We start from the raw sequence: 15,963 nt of genomic DNA, 5'->3' as shown, positions 1-15,963 counted from the left end.
AAGTGTAAAAAAAAGTATTGAAAATGTAATTTAAAAAATTAAAATTAAAGTGAAATGAAAAAAGTAAATTTGAAAAAATGACTTAAAAAGTTAATGAAAATAAGGAAAAAATTGAACTGCAGATTGAACCACTCGGTGTTTCTAGAAAAAACAAGAGCTTAAATAATACTGTTAGACTATTCTAATGTTATATTAAGATTAGGCTTATACACAAAGACGATTGCAAGTTATTGAAAATAATCCTAAGATTTGTACAAAATTATTAAAAATGTAAAAGTAAAATATAATTGGGTAGAATTGCGAGCGTCTAAAAAGAAGAGCTCTACGTCCGTTGAAAATAATTCTAACAAGGTTTGTACAAAATCGTTTTAAATGTAAAAGTAATCTATAATTGGGAAAAATTGCAGAGTGGCGGAAAAGGAAAGGCCTTTCGTCTATCGCAGCCTCTTGATCGTGCAATACATCTGGGAAAAGTGAATTGTTTGCGGGTTCTGCAAGGGACACAATATCATATGTTAAATGCTATGGAATCTACAGGGAAGCGGGTAATTACACATTGGACCGGACATGATTCGCGCTAGAACACTAAGACTGTTAGGTATAACGGGACGAGGAGGCTACTAGGGAAGACATTGAAGAAATTCCAGAGTCAGTCTCGGACGGCGACTGGTACACTTTCGGAATGGGCTGTATCAATCGCACCGTTTTGCTAAACACCTGCGGACCATCCATTTCTGTGGACTTTCGTTTCGCCTTCACAGGTTTGGTGGATTGCAACTCCTTGACAGGTTTGGTGGGTTTTAGCTGCACTGGTTTGATGTTGCCCACATCATCCTCGGGATGAATTTCCATCCGTTTCGTGCTCTTCAGCTCCATACAAAACTGGGAGATTTCCAAGGGCTCAGACTTTCTTTTAGAGCCGCCAAAGCTTAAGGCCACATTTCCGTGATTCGTCTGGAAAAAATAAATATGTAAGACTAGATCCCTAGAACTCAATTGTTTCCTCTTTTGCCTACCAGTACGAGAGAAGCCAACATATAGCGGCACATGATGCTAGGATCCTTGTCCTTCATTACATCCTTTAAAGTGGCTGTTCCGCCGCCCTTTTGACACACTTCCAGGATCTCCGTTCCCAGGTCTTTAATGTTAAAATTCTGTCTTTCATGGGCAGCTTCCAAAGCTGGAGCTAGTCGCTGATGCCAGTCTCGAATCTGCAATACGCAAAGTTTACATTGGATGCTTAAAAAAAATATAAAAATAATCATTTACCGATGAACCCACTACGGGGACATCAATCTGAGAATCCTCTGACTCCGTCGGTGAATTACTTCGTAGGGACGCATCACAATCGACCAAGTCTTGGTCGTCGACTGGTTTATCCGCACCCGATTTGGTTGCTGGTGCTTCGTCAATTATGGTTGATTCGTCTAGCAAGGTAGTAGTTTCAGCTGCTATCTGGTCACGTTGCGAGTCATTGAGAGAGCTGCTTGTCTGATTTAGATCTGCTGCGCTATCCTCCATTCTTGCGCTTAGATCAGAGTTAAGGGACACTCCTAAACCGCTGTCCATCCCAACGCTTGTAGCTTCCATTGCCGTAGATTCCAGCTTTGAATCTTCCATACTATTTTCTGCGGCGACCGAAGTATTATTTTCGTTTTCCATTCCGGAAGGCTCGGCAGCAGCATCTATGGCTTGATCCGCGGCATCTGGGATCAATGGTACAGCTTCCTGGGCTTCAGGAGCACTTTCAACGTCAATAGGCGCTTCCCCTATCGTTGAAACGGTCGCGGACCACGCTCTTATGGTATCAATGTCGAACCCAGAGTCCAAAGTGTGCCTTCGGAACCCCAGAAAGTCTGTAAATCACGCAATTTGGAGATGAATACATCGAAAACACTCTTTTTTTCTCTTACTCATATCGTAGTCAAACTCAAGGCTGAGAGGGGAGCCGGGAATTTCTTCGTATGCTTCGGATGTATTTTCTTCCTGTTCTATCCGTAAGTTCAGCACTCTGGGGGCGGTGGGAGGCTTAGGAGCTGCTTCTCTCTTGCTCGGCAGGCGCTAACATAAAAAGCGAGGGAAAAGTTTAGAAAATAAAACTAGATATTGGCTTGTTAACTCACCGCTTGCTTAAATAGTTCATAGCCCTGTGGAAGCTTGAATAGGATCCTTTTTCGCAAATGTTTTTGCGGGATTCCCAAAATATTCCGTTCAATGGGATAGCATACTTCCCTAGGAACATTCACCGCCTCCTCAGCATTGACGGCAATTACATCGACGTCTTCCGCCTGCCCCTTGATGCTGCTGACTTCCGTCACTTCCTCGCCGACGACGACACTGATGTTTTCCTTGTTGGGCACATCGCGCATAATATCCCGAAGCACGACCTTGGGCGAGAGCAGGCGGAGATCTTCGAAATCTGAAAGAACAACACCCTCATCGTCAAAACATTGGCCTGCTGTGACAATTGCAATGCCAAAAGATCCAAGAGCGGGATCAAGTACCAAAATAAAAAAAAACAAAAAGAAGTGTGAGTATAATCAAGTTCTACAACACAAAAGATTAACAAAAAACTTATCCATAGTGCGCTTGGCGGATGTATGGGTGCGTTGGATTACCTGTCGGAAGGTGGGTATCGCAGTTGACTTCGTCCATGTCAATCCCGGAATCGATTTGAATTAGGTCCTCGAAAGAACCTTCTTTTGCCGGCGGCAGATCGATCCGCGTGCTGTCGAGAATGCTGGACTCGTTGATGGCCAGAGTGCTACTGAGTGCTGGATTTTCCACCTGACTTTCGCATAAGGTAGAACTCTCCACTTGGCTTTCGTCCTGCGTGGAGTTTATGGCACTGTCCTCTTGACTGCTGTTCAGGGAATCGCCTAAGCCAGAGTCGACGGAGATTTGGTTCTGCAACAACTCTCCGGTGGCCAAAGATTGATCTATTAGGTCTGTCTGATTCAAAGTTTCTCCTTCATCTCTCTCTGTTCCATCTGCGACAGAGTCATCGAGCCGTAGCTTTTTAGGGGACTCTGGGTCTGTAGTTTCTCTTCGGCTTCTTTTTTCCGCTTCAACTGCGCTTTTGTCCATTCTTCTCCTAGTTCTGACTGTTGCCCCATACCGGGACGCCAGCATTTGATTCTCTAAGGCAATGTACTCATTTAGATAGTCTTTTGTCGTTTTGTGTTCGTTGAGAATCTCCGCAGTGTTGACGTTGTTCGTGTGGACATACTCCTTGATCAGATTTAACCGCTCAAATGGGATGTCCGGCAGAAGGGTGTTATACCGGTGCTCTACGTGGTAAGTGAACATCTTGTACTGCTTCTTCTCGTCCAACTCATAGGGATTGTGAGGGTCCACTATGGGTGCGTGGCGCCAGAGATTCGGCGGCGTATGATCTTGATACAGATATTCGATCGTTCGGTTTCGAGAGCACTTAACGAATCCCGTCGCAGAGAAACGCTTCTCATCCTGCATTACCCGAAACTTCTTGGGCTCAACGGTGAGGAGATATGGGTCCACTTCCTTCTTAGTCAGCTTCTTGGCGCGCCGTTTTCGCGGCTCTTCCGGCTTGGTTTCGTTGTTCTCCGGTCTAATAAATATTAAAGACTGTTGATTAATTGGCACAAGATAAGCTTAAATATAAAGACTTAGGCATATCTTTAGGCTTGACACTCTAATTATAATTACCCATATTAACAAAATTTTAAGAAATATAAATAGAGGTATGCTAACATAAATTCAATCTCTTTTTTTTGTTAGTATTAGTTTAGTAACTGTAAGCAGATAAACCAGGAAACGAAGGCAGCCTCTCTCGTTTTGGATGCAAGTCGGAAGATGGGGGCGTAAGAGAAGCCCCGATAAGCGGCCTGATAACAGACAACGCCCGATACAGACAGCATGACGACAATGGCTGAAGCACATGGCTCCGGGCTCGAACTTCAGACTTACTCCACTCTACACTGACCACTTACCCTTTACTTTCTGAGGGTTCCTTCTGTGCCTCTGATGACAGCAGGGCCTCAATTTGGTGCTCCACCACCTGGTACATGCACTCCACGCGGTCTCCATAGATCTTTCCGCAGTATTGCAGGGCGCTTCCAGCAGCCACAATGGCCGAACGGCGCGAAACATTCCGGTTCTTCAGACAGTGCCTCAGCAGCTCATCAATGTACTGAAGAAGAATTAAGAAGCATCATTAACTTGTGCCCCTTGAATACAGTCAATACAAATAGTGTGAAACTATGAAGAACCCCAAGCAATTTAAGCAGGGTTTCTTTTTCTACCTGCCTGCCTTGACCATTCCACCCTGTTACACAATCGCTCGTACAATTTTTGACCAAGCGTGGCCTGACTGTATTTAGCATCACACTTACATATCCCAGCGATATCCGTAGATCCGTAGAGTAGTCGGTGTTCTTGGAGAGCTCCTCCAGGAGCAGGATTAGAGCAGCTAGGTCGGACTGCTCGTCATAGGCCTGGATGCACTTGGCCACATGGGTTCCCGGGCGGTTCTTCGCGATCTCCAAGATCTCTCTTCGGGCTTCACTGCCGGAGGCTGTTGGTTCAGGGGATATTTGAAATTCAAATCGCACATTAATCTTGGCCCTCTTCATTGTTTACGTTTCCACCACCCAGCCCCCTCACATGGAAACACACACACAGATAATCGTGTATGTATGTGTATACGTGTGTATCAAAATAGCCTCTGACTTAATCAGCGGAAGATCGCCGGGTGGCTGAAACAAGCGGTGGCGTCACTTACCCGGTTCATCCGACGAAGCCCAGTCCATGGCTCAATTGAATAAACTATTAAATAAGCTGCCTAAACCATGTATATTGCGTTTAAGGCTCATGCTGGGGACGGGTTTCCACTCGGACGAGACTTACACGGACACACACACTGATTCGTTTTTACTAAGCACGAGGCGTTCACATTTAAAAATGGAGGACGCACGCTGTCTCTTTTAGTGGGGGCTTCACCGACACTTTACCCAAAAACTTGGTCTCAAGGATTTTAAGGATTTTGCAAAAAGGCGCGAATTTTTGTGGGGATATGTTCCAATTGACCCATGCTATTTTATTTGTATTCTTATTTTGTTTTGTTCTCTCCGAGAGAGCGTCACTGTTGCCAGCTAGAAAAAACCCTCGATGTATCTCCTCTCGATGTACCTCTAAAAAAACTGTATCTGGTATTTTCATAGTTTCATGATATCGATGTTTCGATAGTTTGTTGTAATCGGTTCTCTTATCTTTTTCAAAATAATTATACTTAAAAGGCATAATTATAGCGACCGACTTTACTTATATTTCTTTCTTTTCTTATTTCTCAAAAATTTGATTCGATTTTTAACCTGGTTATAATCAGGAAAATCAAAATGAGTATCCTACCCAGAATGCCCTTAAAATATTCCCCCAAAGCAAAGTTTCGTGGGTCCCCAATTGTAAAATGTTTTTAAAAAGTTTTTATTAGAAAAACATTCCTAATTTCTAAAAGGTAAAACTAATAAAAGAAACACTAAAATGGCACACATTTAAAATTTAAATTTTAAATGGGCCTGCCAACTGGGCTAAATAAAGTGGCCACTCAAAAAGGTACATTTCTGCACCGTAAATGGTCATACTGATTGGTCCAGTAAGAATTAAGAATATATTTTTTGTCAGAAGGTAAACAATATTTAATTTATGACCTTAAAACTCAAAATATTGGATCATTTTTATAACCCTCATATTCCCAAAAGTCAGTTCCAGAAATAGTCCACGGAGATTGGATTAAAGAGAGGCACATTTTGTCGAAAAACCTTTATTGTTTACATCTGCAACTTCTACAAAAAGGATAATCTAAACCGCCGCCATGTCGAACCAGGAGACCCAGGTTTCCAGCCTGCCGATGCCGCCAGAACGCTACATCGCCAACTACACAGAGGAGAACATTCGCCGAAATCGGGCGCCACGGCCTCCTCCGCCGCCCTCACAGCACGAAGTGTACAGCATGTTTGGCATCCAGTACAACAACGACGAGATGATCCGATCCCTAGAGTCCCAGAACATCAAGCGCCTCATACCCATTCACTTCGACAGGCGCAAGGAGCTTAAGAAACTTAACCACTCGCTACTGGTCAACTTCCTGGACCTCATCGATTTCCTCATCCTGAACCCAGACAGTCCGCGACGCACGGAGAAGGTGAGGAAGCCCTCCTTTTTCTAGATAGTATAATCTCACTTATCTCTTATTTTGAAGATTGACGATCTGAGTCTGTTGTTTGTGAACATGCATCACCTGCTAAACGAGTTCCGGCCGCACCAAGCCCGCGAAACCCTGCGCGTAATGATGGAAATGCAGAAGAGGCAGCGTGTCGAAACTGCCACCCGTTTTCAAAAGCACTTGGAGAAAGTCCGTGAAATCGTCAACACCGCCTTCTCCGCCCTGCCTGTTCTGCCGGAGGACGATGACAATGGTGGTGCAAAGATCAAGACGGAAGTAGATCCCTTGGAAGCAAATTCTGCGGCCAAAAATGATCCCAGCTACCAGCACGATCGCATGCTGTGCAAGTTGGTAGACGCCATTGAGTGATCTGGTTGTGGAAAGATTTGAAAAACGGCTCCCTCATATTTATAGTTTCTTCTTTTTAGTGTAAGAAATAAACCCCGTATTGTGTGATGATGAGAATCTAACATTTCTTATGAGTAATTCATTCATTGCGGCTCACCCAAATGTGTTAAGTCATAATGGTAAAGTTAGTAGATAAGATCACCCTTCTGTCGTGTGGCCGAGATAAAGGTGAGTTGTTTGAGCATCTACAAATTTCACCATTGATATGGCGAAGGCAAGGAAACGTGATTTTTGAAGAAGATATTGATGGGACAGTTGGGATGAAATTTTATGCAGAGGACTTGATTAGATTTTTATAAATAGGTGATGATTTTTATAAAATGTTTTTGCAGTTTGAGAAAGATGAAAGAATATATGCAATACAATATAAAAAAAGTATGTTTGAACTATGTATATTCAAGGTATTAGGGTCTAAATTAGCATGTATTCATTCTTTATTAGTCATTGTGGTAACTTCTTTTCGTTTCGTAACGCACTGTACCTCTCCCCTTACAGCAACCTATTCTTTCTGGATAAACAACGTTTATATGTTTATTAGACTTTTTAGACTGTAAATCCAGTGATAAGCAAGATCTGTGTGAGTGAATCTTCAGTTTCTACCAAGATCAAATCTCCCATAAAAGCAGGTGGCAGTTTCCCCTGGAGATCATTTCTCGCGCAGCATTGCAAGTGCAAGCACTCGTCGGTTAAATAAAACATATAGGAATATAAACCGAGTTCTTTGTGCCTGTGTTTTTTAATAAGAAGCCTGTGCTCAATTCATTAATTGAGCAATCAATTTCAATAGCAGCTCAATTAAGAAATATAGTGACAGTTCCCAGTATCCGTTAGGATGTCTAAATCAACTATTGAAGATACCGATCCAAAAAAAATCAAAGGTATAAAGGAGTGTCATAAAGATTTAAAAGTGGGATTAAAAGTGCATAAGTGAAGAAAAAGTTCAAGTTTATAAATTGAGGAAAGATTTTTTAAAGTTTTCCTGATTATAAATATTAATTATGATATAGAAACCCTGTGAATTGTTTTAGTTTTTCCATAGAAGTCCGTTTTTAATAAAAACTCACACGTTTTTAGTCAACCACACTGTTTGTTCTACTTAAGATTAGAAAGTTGTAAAAGCAAACCGTCTGCCTTATCACTTTTAGATCTGGAAAACGACAGTCATGGGGGTGAGGAGGACGGCAACTCGGATAGCACCACTGAGGCGGATGCCAAGTCCACCAAGAAGGAGGAGGAGAGTCCTGCTACATTTGACAAGGCCATCGAAGGCGCTGGCTTCGGCCTTTTTAATCTGATCCTGCTGTTTGTGTCCATACCCGCCCAGAGTGCTGCTATCTTCGAGTCTAGCTCCATGTCCTACATCCTGCCGGTGGCCGAGTGCGATCTTCGACTGACACTGGAGGACAAGGGAGTCCTGAATGCAGTGGCCTACGCCGGCATGACGATTTCGGCCGTGATCTGGGGATACCTCGCAGATACCAAGGGCCGCAAGAAGATCCTTTACTGGGGCTACCTTATAGATGCTGTGTGTGTTTTCGGGTCAGCCTTGAGCCAGAATTTTATAATGCTGGTGGTTTTCAAGTTCCTCGGTGGCTTGGTGTAAGTTTTCCTAAATTGTATAACTGGGACTCCTCTTGCTCACCTTATTTGATTGTTGCTTTCAGGGTAAATGGCCCAGCAGCAGTTCTCTTCACGTACATCACTGAAATGCACGGACCCAAGCACCGATCGTCGGTTCTAATGATTATAGGAATGGTCACGTCGACGGCCACTGTGTCCCTGCCCCTTTTGGCCTGGGGCATCTTCCCACGTGAATGGGACTTTGAGGTCCTGGGACTGAAGAGTAAGTTGCGTCTGAAAACCACTTCTCACAGGATGTTCATGATTACTCTCCTGTTTCAGTCCACAGCTGGCAAATTTTTCTGTTTGTTTTGGGCATTCCAAGCTTGGTCAGTGGCCTTATCTTTTGTGCCATGCCGGAGAGTCCTCGCTTCTTGATGGCCCAAGGACGAAACGAGGAGGCACTGACGGCGTTCAAGCATATCTACTATGTGAACACCAGGAAGCCAAAAGAAACCTATCCGGTAAGATTATAATTGGAAACGTGAAACTAAAATAATATCGCATCTAAATAAAAATATAATTGATTTCAGTTCAAAGCCCTGGTTCAGGAGGTACCGAATCGAAAATCTGAAAAGGGCGAGGCCATCTACACTATCGAGGAAAAGTCAAAGGAAACGCCAGTTACCAAAAAGCAATCGCGCACTCTTGCCGAGAGCCTGCGCTCCGGTTTGCAGCAGATGAAGCCCCTGGTTCGGAAGCCCCTTCTCTCGCTGTCTCTGTGCTGCTACATAATGCAGTTCGGCATCTTCCTCGGCATGAACACCATCCGGCTGTGGCTGCCCCAGCTCTTTGCGTCGATGGCCGAGTTCGAGGCTCTGCACTCGGGGCAGGACGTGGACGCCAGCATGTGCACCATCCTGGAGTTTAGTGTGAATCGCACAGCGGAAACTGCCTCGAATTACGCTGATGCCTGCTCCGAGGTGGGTATCTAGATAAGATATACTGAAGTAGGATGAAGAGGGATGAAGCACAGCTCTACAGATAAGTGTTATCAGCCAGCCAGTTTAGTGCTTCATCATCCTTATTGTGACGTGGCTTCGCGCAATCTTGAATTATCTGGGAATGGGAAAAATACATACGTAATCAGTCGTATTTTCGGGATAGTAAATTTCCGATTGTGGGATAAGCTTATCTGTTTTTTAATTACTTAGTAAATTGTTTTAACTTAGTATTTGTTTTAACTTCATCTCTCCCCCAAATATTACAGCCCAAAGTCATCTCTATGGACATGTACATAAACAATATCATAGTATCCGCTACAGGATTTGTGGGATACTTCTTTGCTGGAGGAATAATTCGTGCCTTGGGCCCCAAGCGAATGATGAGTAAGTTCCATTAGAAGTACTTATGTTCACATAATTAACACAATTTTGTTTATTAGCCTATGGACTGTTTCTTTCGGGAACCTTTGGCATCCTGCTCTACTTCTCAGTTAGCAGTCTAATGACCCTCATCATTTCGGCCACTTTCTTGACCATTTGCGGCATTGCTGTCTCTTCTCTTTTGGGAGCTGTTGTGGCTCTGTTCCCTACTCAACTACGGTAGGAATAAATCTTATTTTTAAACCATATACATGTTTGATTGTTTGATCCTTTTTTAGAACCGTTGTGGTGGCCATTGCCATGATGTGTGGACGCTTTGGAGCACTCTCCGGAAATCTCCTGTTTCCGGTTTTCATTCAGATTGGCTGCCTGCCTCCATTTATTATGGTTTCTTCAGTACTGATACGTAAGTGATATGATGACGAATTCAGTTATTTCAAACTAACCGTATCTGTTTCGTATTATTTTCTCAGTGGCGGGTGTCCTTTCCATCCTTGTGCCCAATCCCGCAAAGGCCACCTTCTCCTAATCTGATTCTCGGGTGGGAACCTCACTTTAACCGGAAGATCTTGCGACGTTAACTGTACAAATTAGTGATAACGAGGTAAACGAATGGACGAGTTGTAGAACTTAGTAACGACAATAGCTGTTGTAAAAACTATTTATGTAGCATACACTTAACATACAAACTTACATACATAAGCAATCGAACCAAATATATCTCTATGGTTGTACATACATAGCCGTGTTCCACTTGATTCACTTAGGGATGAACAGAATGTCTTATCCTGCCGCCTGATGGGCAAGGACAAAAGTCGTTGGAAGTCACGACATGCAAATCTCATTAACACCAATTAACTGTAACCCGGAGCGCTCAAGTGGGCGGATGGGCTGGCTGGCTGGGCCGTCTGGGTGGTGGGTGGCTTGGTTGTTTGGTTGGTTGATTCATTGGCTTCACCTGGTTCGACTGGCAGGTGAGTGATCTTATAGAGGATAGAATCAAGCAGATTTCCATCAGCTGCAGTCGCTATGAGGAAGGAGGTTGAAGTGGAAATTAGTGCTGCCTGAATTGACTAATCCAGGCAGCCTTTAAATGGCAGCGATTATATTGAACGCTTCAATGATTCGAGAACAGAGTAGACCCAGAGGCCCGATTTCCAATTAATTTCAATCTGTTGCCGTCATCCATGACAGATTTGAATTTCGAACCACTAATTATTTCTGATTTTGTATAGTAGTTGCAGAGTGCAGTTTTCTCATCTTGAACATTCCGATTTAACTTATTATTTTCTTAAATTTATCGTATAATGTAATAACTACTAAAGAGTCATGAAGTTTTCCAGATTTATTTGAAGTTCCAGATTTGTTTGCATCTCAAAACAATCATTCGAATTCAGGTGCCTTTTGTGTAGTTTTCAAAATTTTCATTACCCTTTCTCTGACAATCCAAAAAAAGACTTCGTGTCCCCCGTTTCGTATTTTGGCTTTCGGTTTTCCGATTCCCATTTAGTGTTCCATTTTCTCCATGGGGGATCGGGGTAAGACCGAGGAGGGGGCCGACTTCGAGACGGCTATTGCCGAGTGCGGATTCGGGCTCTTCAACGTGTTCATCCTGTTCAGCGCTGTGCCCTGCCTGGCGGCGATGGTCTTCTCGGCCTCAGCTCTATCCTACGTGATGCCCTCAGCGGAGTGCGACTTAAACCTGACTCTCGTCCAGAAGGGAATGCTGAACGCAGTCACCTATGGGGGCATGATCCTTTCAGCGGTGCCGTGGGGTTTTATGGCCGACACCTTCGGACGCCGGCCTGTGCTCATTTCCGGAGGTTGGCTAGACGGTATCTTCATCCTGTGCGCCGCTCTCAGCCAGGACACCTTACAGCTGATGATCTTCAAGTTCTTTGACGGATTAATGTTTGTCTCTTAGTTCTGCTGGGGATAATCCAATCTAATCCTATGCTGCCCCCAGAATATGTGGCCCCTTTGCGGTGGTGGTCAGCTACCTGGCGGAGTTCCACGGCAAGAAGCACCGTCCTTACATAATGCTCTTCGTCGGCCTGGCCGTGTCTATGGGCTCGATGATGCTGCCCTTTCTGGCTTACTTCCTCATGCCGGTGTCCATCTACTTTAAGGTGGGCTCTCTGGAGTGTAGGTGAGTCATAGGGGTGATGACCTATGTCTGAGTTCCTTTTCTCTGCCCAGCAGTTAGAACCTGGCATGTGTTCCTGGCCATTTCGGCAATACCCAGTCTGCTAAGCGGATTCCTGCACATTTTCCTGCCGGAGAGCCCCAAGTTCTTGATGGCCCAGGGGAATTACAACAAGGCCCTGAAGTCCTTGCAGCGGATCTATCAGATCAACAAACGCAAGAGCAGAGACAGTTATCCGGTAGGTTTATATCATTTATCTCACCTTATACATAGGTACCTCATCCTATAGCTTCCTCATATGTTTCGACAACCCGCAGGTGAAGCACCTATCCGATGTCGTGCCGGATCGATCCGAAGTCTTGGAGCAAAAGAGTCGAGCGTCCTCCCTCAAGGAGCGCTTCCAAAAGACGAAAGAAAAATTCCTTGAGGGAACCCGGCAGATCAAACCGATGTTCCGGAAGCCATACTTGTCCATATCCATTCAAGTTTACTGTCTGCATTTCTGTCAGATTACCTGGTATGGGTACACGCCATCTTAATCCGTTCTTATCTGTGTCCTTCAATTCAATTCATCTTCAGCGTCAACTCTGTGCGCCTGTGGCTGCCACAGATCTTTGCCACGATGCACGTCATGGAGGCCCAGGGATTCAATGACACCAGCATGTGCGCCGTGGTGGAGCACAACAACCTGGCCATGACTCTCAACCAGGAGGAGAAGAAGATGGAGTGCGATCTAGTAGGTAGGCAGCCATGTTGCTCCTGCTCCAGGCTCTAAAATAATTAATCGACCTCGCAGCGCCACAGCCCGGATAGCTACTTGGACAACATAACGGTGTCGGGGATTGGCTTGCTTGGATTCATCCTCATCTTTCCACTGCTGCGCATCCGGTTGGTGGCGCACCACATACTGAGTGAGTACTGTACAGCAGGTTATGGAAGATTATGATATATTTGACATAGTTTGACATAGAAGTTAGATCATTCTTCCAATCCACATACTTTTGCAAAGAAATTATTTAAGCTTTGTCCTGGCAGAAGTGTTCCTGTTCTTCTGCACCTTCCTGGTGGGTGGACTCTACTTTTGCACGGACACCCTGGTGACAATGCTGGTCTCTGCCATTTATCTCACGTTGATGGGAATATGTGCCACGACAATAATCAGCATGTCCGTGGTGATTTTTCCCACTCTAATGAGGTGACTTACCAGATTGCCCAAAACACTATAAAAGCTATATTTTCGTCTTCCAGGACAATGGTGCTTATGCTGATCATGACCTTTGGACGACTGGGATCTTTGAGCGGAAACATTGTGCTGCCAATCTTCATGCAAATCAGCTGTATGGCGCCCTTTCTTTGGCTCTGCTCCTTGATGGCCGGTGAGTGGCTGCCAGGACACTCAAGAGCGTCCCTAATGCGTCCTTGCTATTCGACAGCTGCCTTCTTCTTTTCGCTGTTCCTGAAGGTGGACGATCAGCAGCCCCTCGTCTAGACCCCCATGGACCCCTCGATTAATCAAGGCAGCCATCCAACCGCTTCATGCGGCCAACTCAACATAATTACACTTTATTCGCAGTCACAAGCACACAAATTTGATTAATTTCTACATCAAGGCAACAAAAAACAAAAACAATAAGCCAGCAAAAAGCTACTCATCTGGGAGTTAATTATGTTTTTGCGGTCGCCAATTAATTTTTGCATGCAAAACTGAATCGCAGCTCTCGCGCTTCGCTGGACGACAAAGTGATTTTTCTTTGTCTGACTAAAAGTTTCGCCGTGGGCATCCTTTTGCCCCGCGGCAAGGGTCCTGGCATTGCCACAAACCACACTGCAACCATAAATCAGCTTCTAACCGACACCAGTCGGACGGCGTCCTGGTTGCTTTTGGCGACAGAATCAATAGCATTTTCCCAGGGATGCGTACTCACGGCGTGTGCTTCATGCTGACACACATGGAGATTCCGCTGTATCCTATTTCCAGCCACTTTCCCTTCCTCCTTTTCCTCAGAAACTAACCCCGGCTGTCAAAACAAAGTCAAGCGGTAATTGACACATGTTGACTTGGGGGCGGATGTCTTGGGAGTATTGGGACTCGTCCTGGTCATGTCCCGGAGTCTGGTCTGCACTTTCGGTTCAATTTATTGGCGGGGCTCCCACACCCAAGCGGATCAGTTTATTGGACGGATGTGGTGGTCTGACCATGTCGTACCTCTGGTAGGGAAGAACTACAAGGAAGAGCTCAGTTCAGGGAAATGTCTTTTTTTATATTAGAAGACGCTTTAAATAGATCCTTGAGGGAGAAAATAGGTGACTCGAGCGATTTTTTAATGTTCATTTCATTACCATATTAAATATTTGTTTAAAGCAAATAAAATAGTCGAGCTTTTTCCGCCCGACTATGCATTTTTACAAAATTTGCCTAAAAGCCTGCTTAATGCATATCTTTATTTGCTCAGGAGGATGCCCAGGTCCTGTGTCTTCGCAGCTTTCTATTTTGGCGGCCCTCAGGCTCCGGGCAGCTCCGCTCTATAAAAACACAGGAACAACAAATGCGCATAAATTTATCATAATAAACATGCATAAATCGCGGTGAATATAAACACGGAAACCCCCAAAAATGTGTAGAAATATGCTTTGGGCGAAATGGGGGCGGATGTGCGAGCGATTTTGGGGCGGGGCTAAATGTAGGCTATAAACTAAGCGAAACAAGATCGTAAAAAAGCCAAAAAACATGGGTGCGTGCTCTGGACCGAAATGAGGTCTATAGTTACATGAGGGTGTCCATTTGGGGGGTTGCTGGATGGGCTGGATGGGCTGGACGGGCGAAGGACCTGCCTGAATGGCTAGTCATAATCATGGGGAGCACGAAATGAAAGTGTGCAGAGGGGAGGGGCGGCTAAATAGAGAGGCAGACATAAACATATCCAGACATTAGCAAACACAAACGCAACAAACAAACAGGAAAGCAAACAAACAGAAACACACAGGCGAACGCAAAATCACAATCGTTCATTTGAGCAGTCCTTGAAGAGGCCATTGTTTGTGTGTGCGAATGCGTGGGAGGGTCTGGGCATGGGTGAGGGTATGTGGGTGTCCCGTGTCCTGTGTCCTCTGCCATCATTTACAGGTCAATCATCATATCAACACGCCGGCAGAACCTATTCGAGGGAGCAACGCCAAGGTGAAAGTAATACCAAGTGCATGTGGAATGAAAAACAATACTGGAGTGAAAATAAAAATAAAACTAGCTTCAGACGGATCAGCTTTGCCGCACTAAGTAAAAAATAAGGATATCCTACCTTTTAGGGAGGACACAGTCTTTTAAAAATAAGAAACAAAGGAGCTGTCTAGGAGATTCTTTATTATTTATTAGTTGTGTTATGTTTTAATTAGAAATTTGGTTAATTATTAAGGATATTGATTAATGAAAAGTGCTAATTGTTTATTAACGCTACCTATTATTTGAATATATTTAAAAACTTGTAGAGCCTAAGGTCGCTGTTTCAAAATAAAGAAGCTTAATGTTTCCATAATTCGCGTGCTGAGCAACATGTTGCTAAGGCACTTGTGTTGCCAGCTTTCTCTCAACAGGTTGTGCGTTCGTTGCCAGTGATTGCGAGCGTGAAAGGAGGCGTCTTTGTATACGTGTTGCAACATCGCATTACCGACCCAGCAGCAGCCCCAGCAGCACAGGACATTGTATTCCCTTCGACATAAAGCGCTCAGTCGGCGGCGGCACTCGCAGCGCTTAAGAACGCGCGCAGAAACGCTTGTTACAAAGTGCGTCGGATCTTGAAACGCAGTGTCCTGCCCACTGTTGAACAGGGACTTCGGTTTGGGGCTCGTGTCCTTCTCGAGAGAGTGTGGGTTCTGTGTTTTCTTTTAAGCCTGCCAAAAGCACAATAGCCAGTAGTTCTTTTCAAAAATTACTACAAATGGTATCTGCGACAAAAAATCTCTAAAGTAAACAAAGCAATGGAATGAAATAGTGAATGTGATTTCAATGCGAAATTAAATGCTCGTTAAGTGATTAAATCGTGTGGCATTTTAATTATCAATTCATTAATCTGGCTTTGAATTATAATGGATATGCTCTCTGAAAAAAAAATTAGTTGTTTATTAAAAGTAATAAAAAGTGGGTGAAGAAATTTTAATCAAGTCACTAAATTATACAAGTTTAATACATATACTAAAAAATATAAAAATTTAATAAAATTTAAATTTAATTTAATAAAATGCAGAACTGTATTTACAAATATCAAACT

At 44.1% G+C, this 15,963-nt stretch overlaps 4 protein-coding genes across 14 annotated transcripts; 3 read left to right on the top strand and 1 right to left on the bottom strand.

The window, feature by feature from the left end:
- Positions 1–363: 363 nt before the first annotated feature.
- On the bottom strand, positions 364–5,184 carry LOC6500333. 4 transcript variants are annotated; one of them, XM_014911020.3, is made up of 10 exons: positions 4,763–5,184; positions 4,374–4,555; positions 3,972–4,171; positions 2,619–3,589; positions 2,124–2,458; positions 1,914–2,061; positions 1,270–1,856; positions 1,017–1,211; positions 554–954; positions 364–491 (listed from the first exon to the last, which is right to left on the bottom strand). In XM_014911020.3, exons 1-9 carry the CDS (start codon positions 4,788–4,790, stop codon positions 595–597), a joined length of 3,006 nt encoding a protein of 1,001 aa, XP_014766506.1. In that variant the 5' UTR covers positions 4,791–5,184; the 3' UTR covers positions 364–491; positions 554–594. The 4 variants fall into 4 exon arrangements, with proteins under 4 accessions (XP_014766506.1, XP_014766507.1, XP_032305318.1 ...); XM_014911021.3 differs by having other exon boundaries at positions 364–954; XM_032449427.2 differs by having other exon boundaries at positions 364–954; positions 2,124–2,455.
- Positions 5,185–5,554: 370 nt separating this feature from the next.
- LOC6500222 (mediator of RNA polymerase II transcription subunit 7) lies at positions 5,555–6,672 on the top strand. Of its 2 annotated transcripts, none has more exons than XM_014910936.3 (3): positions 5,555–5,664; positions 5,739–6,181; positions 6,239–6,672. In XM_014910936.3, the coding sequence occupies exons 2-3, from the start codon at positions 5,852–5,854 to the stop codon at positions 6,569–6,571; spliced, it is 663 nt and encodes a 220-aa protein (XP_014766422.1). In that variant the 5' UTR covers positions 5,555–5,664; positions 5,739–5,851; the 3' UTR covers positions 6,572–6,672. The 2 variants fall into 2 exon arrangements, with proteins under 2 accessions (XP_014766422.1, XP_014766423.1); XM_014910937.3 differs by having other exon boundaries at positions 5,562–5,664; positions 5,743–6,181.
- On the top strand, positions 6,656–10,293 carry LOC6500223 (synaptic vesicle glycoprotein 2C). Of its 2 annotated transcripts, none has more exons than XM_032449433.2 (9): positions 6,656–6,778; positions 7,756–8,209; positions 8,275–8,453; positions 8,513–8,694; positions 8,764–9,153; positions 9,441–9,558; positions 9,615–9,774; positions 9,834–9,961; positions 10,029–10,293. In XM_032449433.2, the coding sequence occupies exons 1-9, from the start codon at positions 6,727–6,729 to the stop codon at positions 10,082–10,084; spliced, it is 1,719 nt and encodes a 572-aa protein (XP_032305324.1). In that variant the 5' UTR covers positions 6,656–6,726; the 3' UTR covers positions 10,085–10,293. The 2 variants fall into 2 exon arrangements, with proteins under 2 accessions (XP_032305324.1, XP_001952991.1); XM_001952956.4 differs by lacking the exon at positions 6,656–6,778 and adding an exon at positions 7,250–7,488.
- A 640-nt stretch (positions 10,294–10,933) lies between these two features.
- LOC6500224 (synaptic vesicle glycoprotein 2B) lies at positions 10,934–15,962 on the top strand. 6 transcript variants are annotated; one of them, XM_001952955.4, is made up of 9 exons: positions 10,936–11,466; positions 11,522–11,700; positions 11,758–11,939; positions 12,019–12,218; positions 12,281–12,437; positions 12,498–12,612; positions 12,737–12,896; positions 12,950–13,077; positions 13,135–15,962. In XM_001952955.4, the coding sequence occupies exons 1-9, from the start codon at positions 11,081–11,083 to the stop codon at positions 13,188–13,190; spliced, it is 1,563 nt and encodes a 520-aa protein (XP_001952990.1). In that variant the 5' UTR covers positions 10,936–11,080; the 3' UTR covers positions 13,191–15,962. The 6 variants fall into 6 exon arrangements, 5 of the variants coding, with proteins under 5 accessions (XP_014766425.1, XP_014766426.1, XP_032305325.1 ...); XM_044718312.1 differs by lacking the exon at positions 10,936–11,466 and having other exon boundaries at positions 11,560–11,684; XM_014910939.3 differs by lacking the exons at positions 12,950–13,077; positions 13,135–15,962 and having other exon boundaries at positions 10,934–11,466; positions 12,672–12,799.
- Position 15,963: the final 1 nt, after the last annotated feature.

This window comes from Drosophila ananassae, chromosome 2L (assembly GCF_017639315.1).
Source record: "Drosophila ananassae strain 14024-0371.13 chromosome 2L, ASM1763931v2, whole genome shotgun sequence".
NCBI lineage: Eukaryota > Metazoa > Arthropoda > Insecta > Diptera > Drosophilidae > Drosophila > Drosophila ananassae.
The sequence above is the reverse complement of the archived record's forward strand: the minus strand, read 5'-3'. Positions and strand labels throughout refer to the sequence as shown.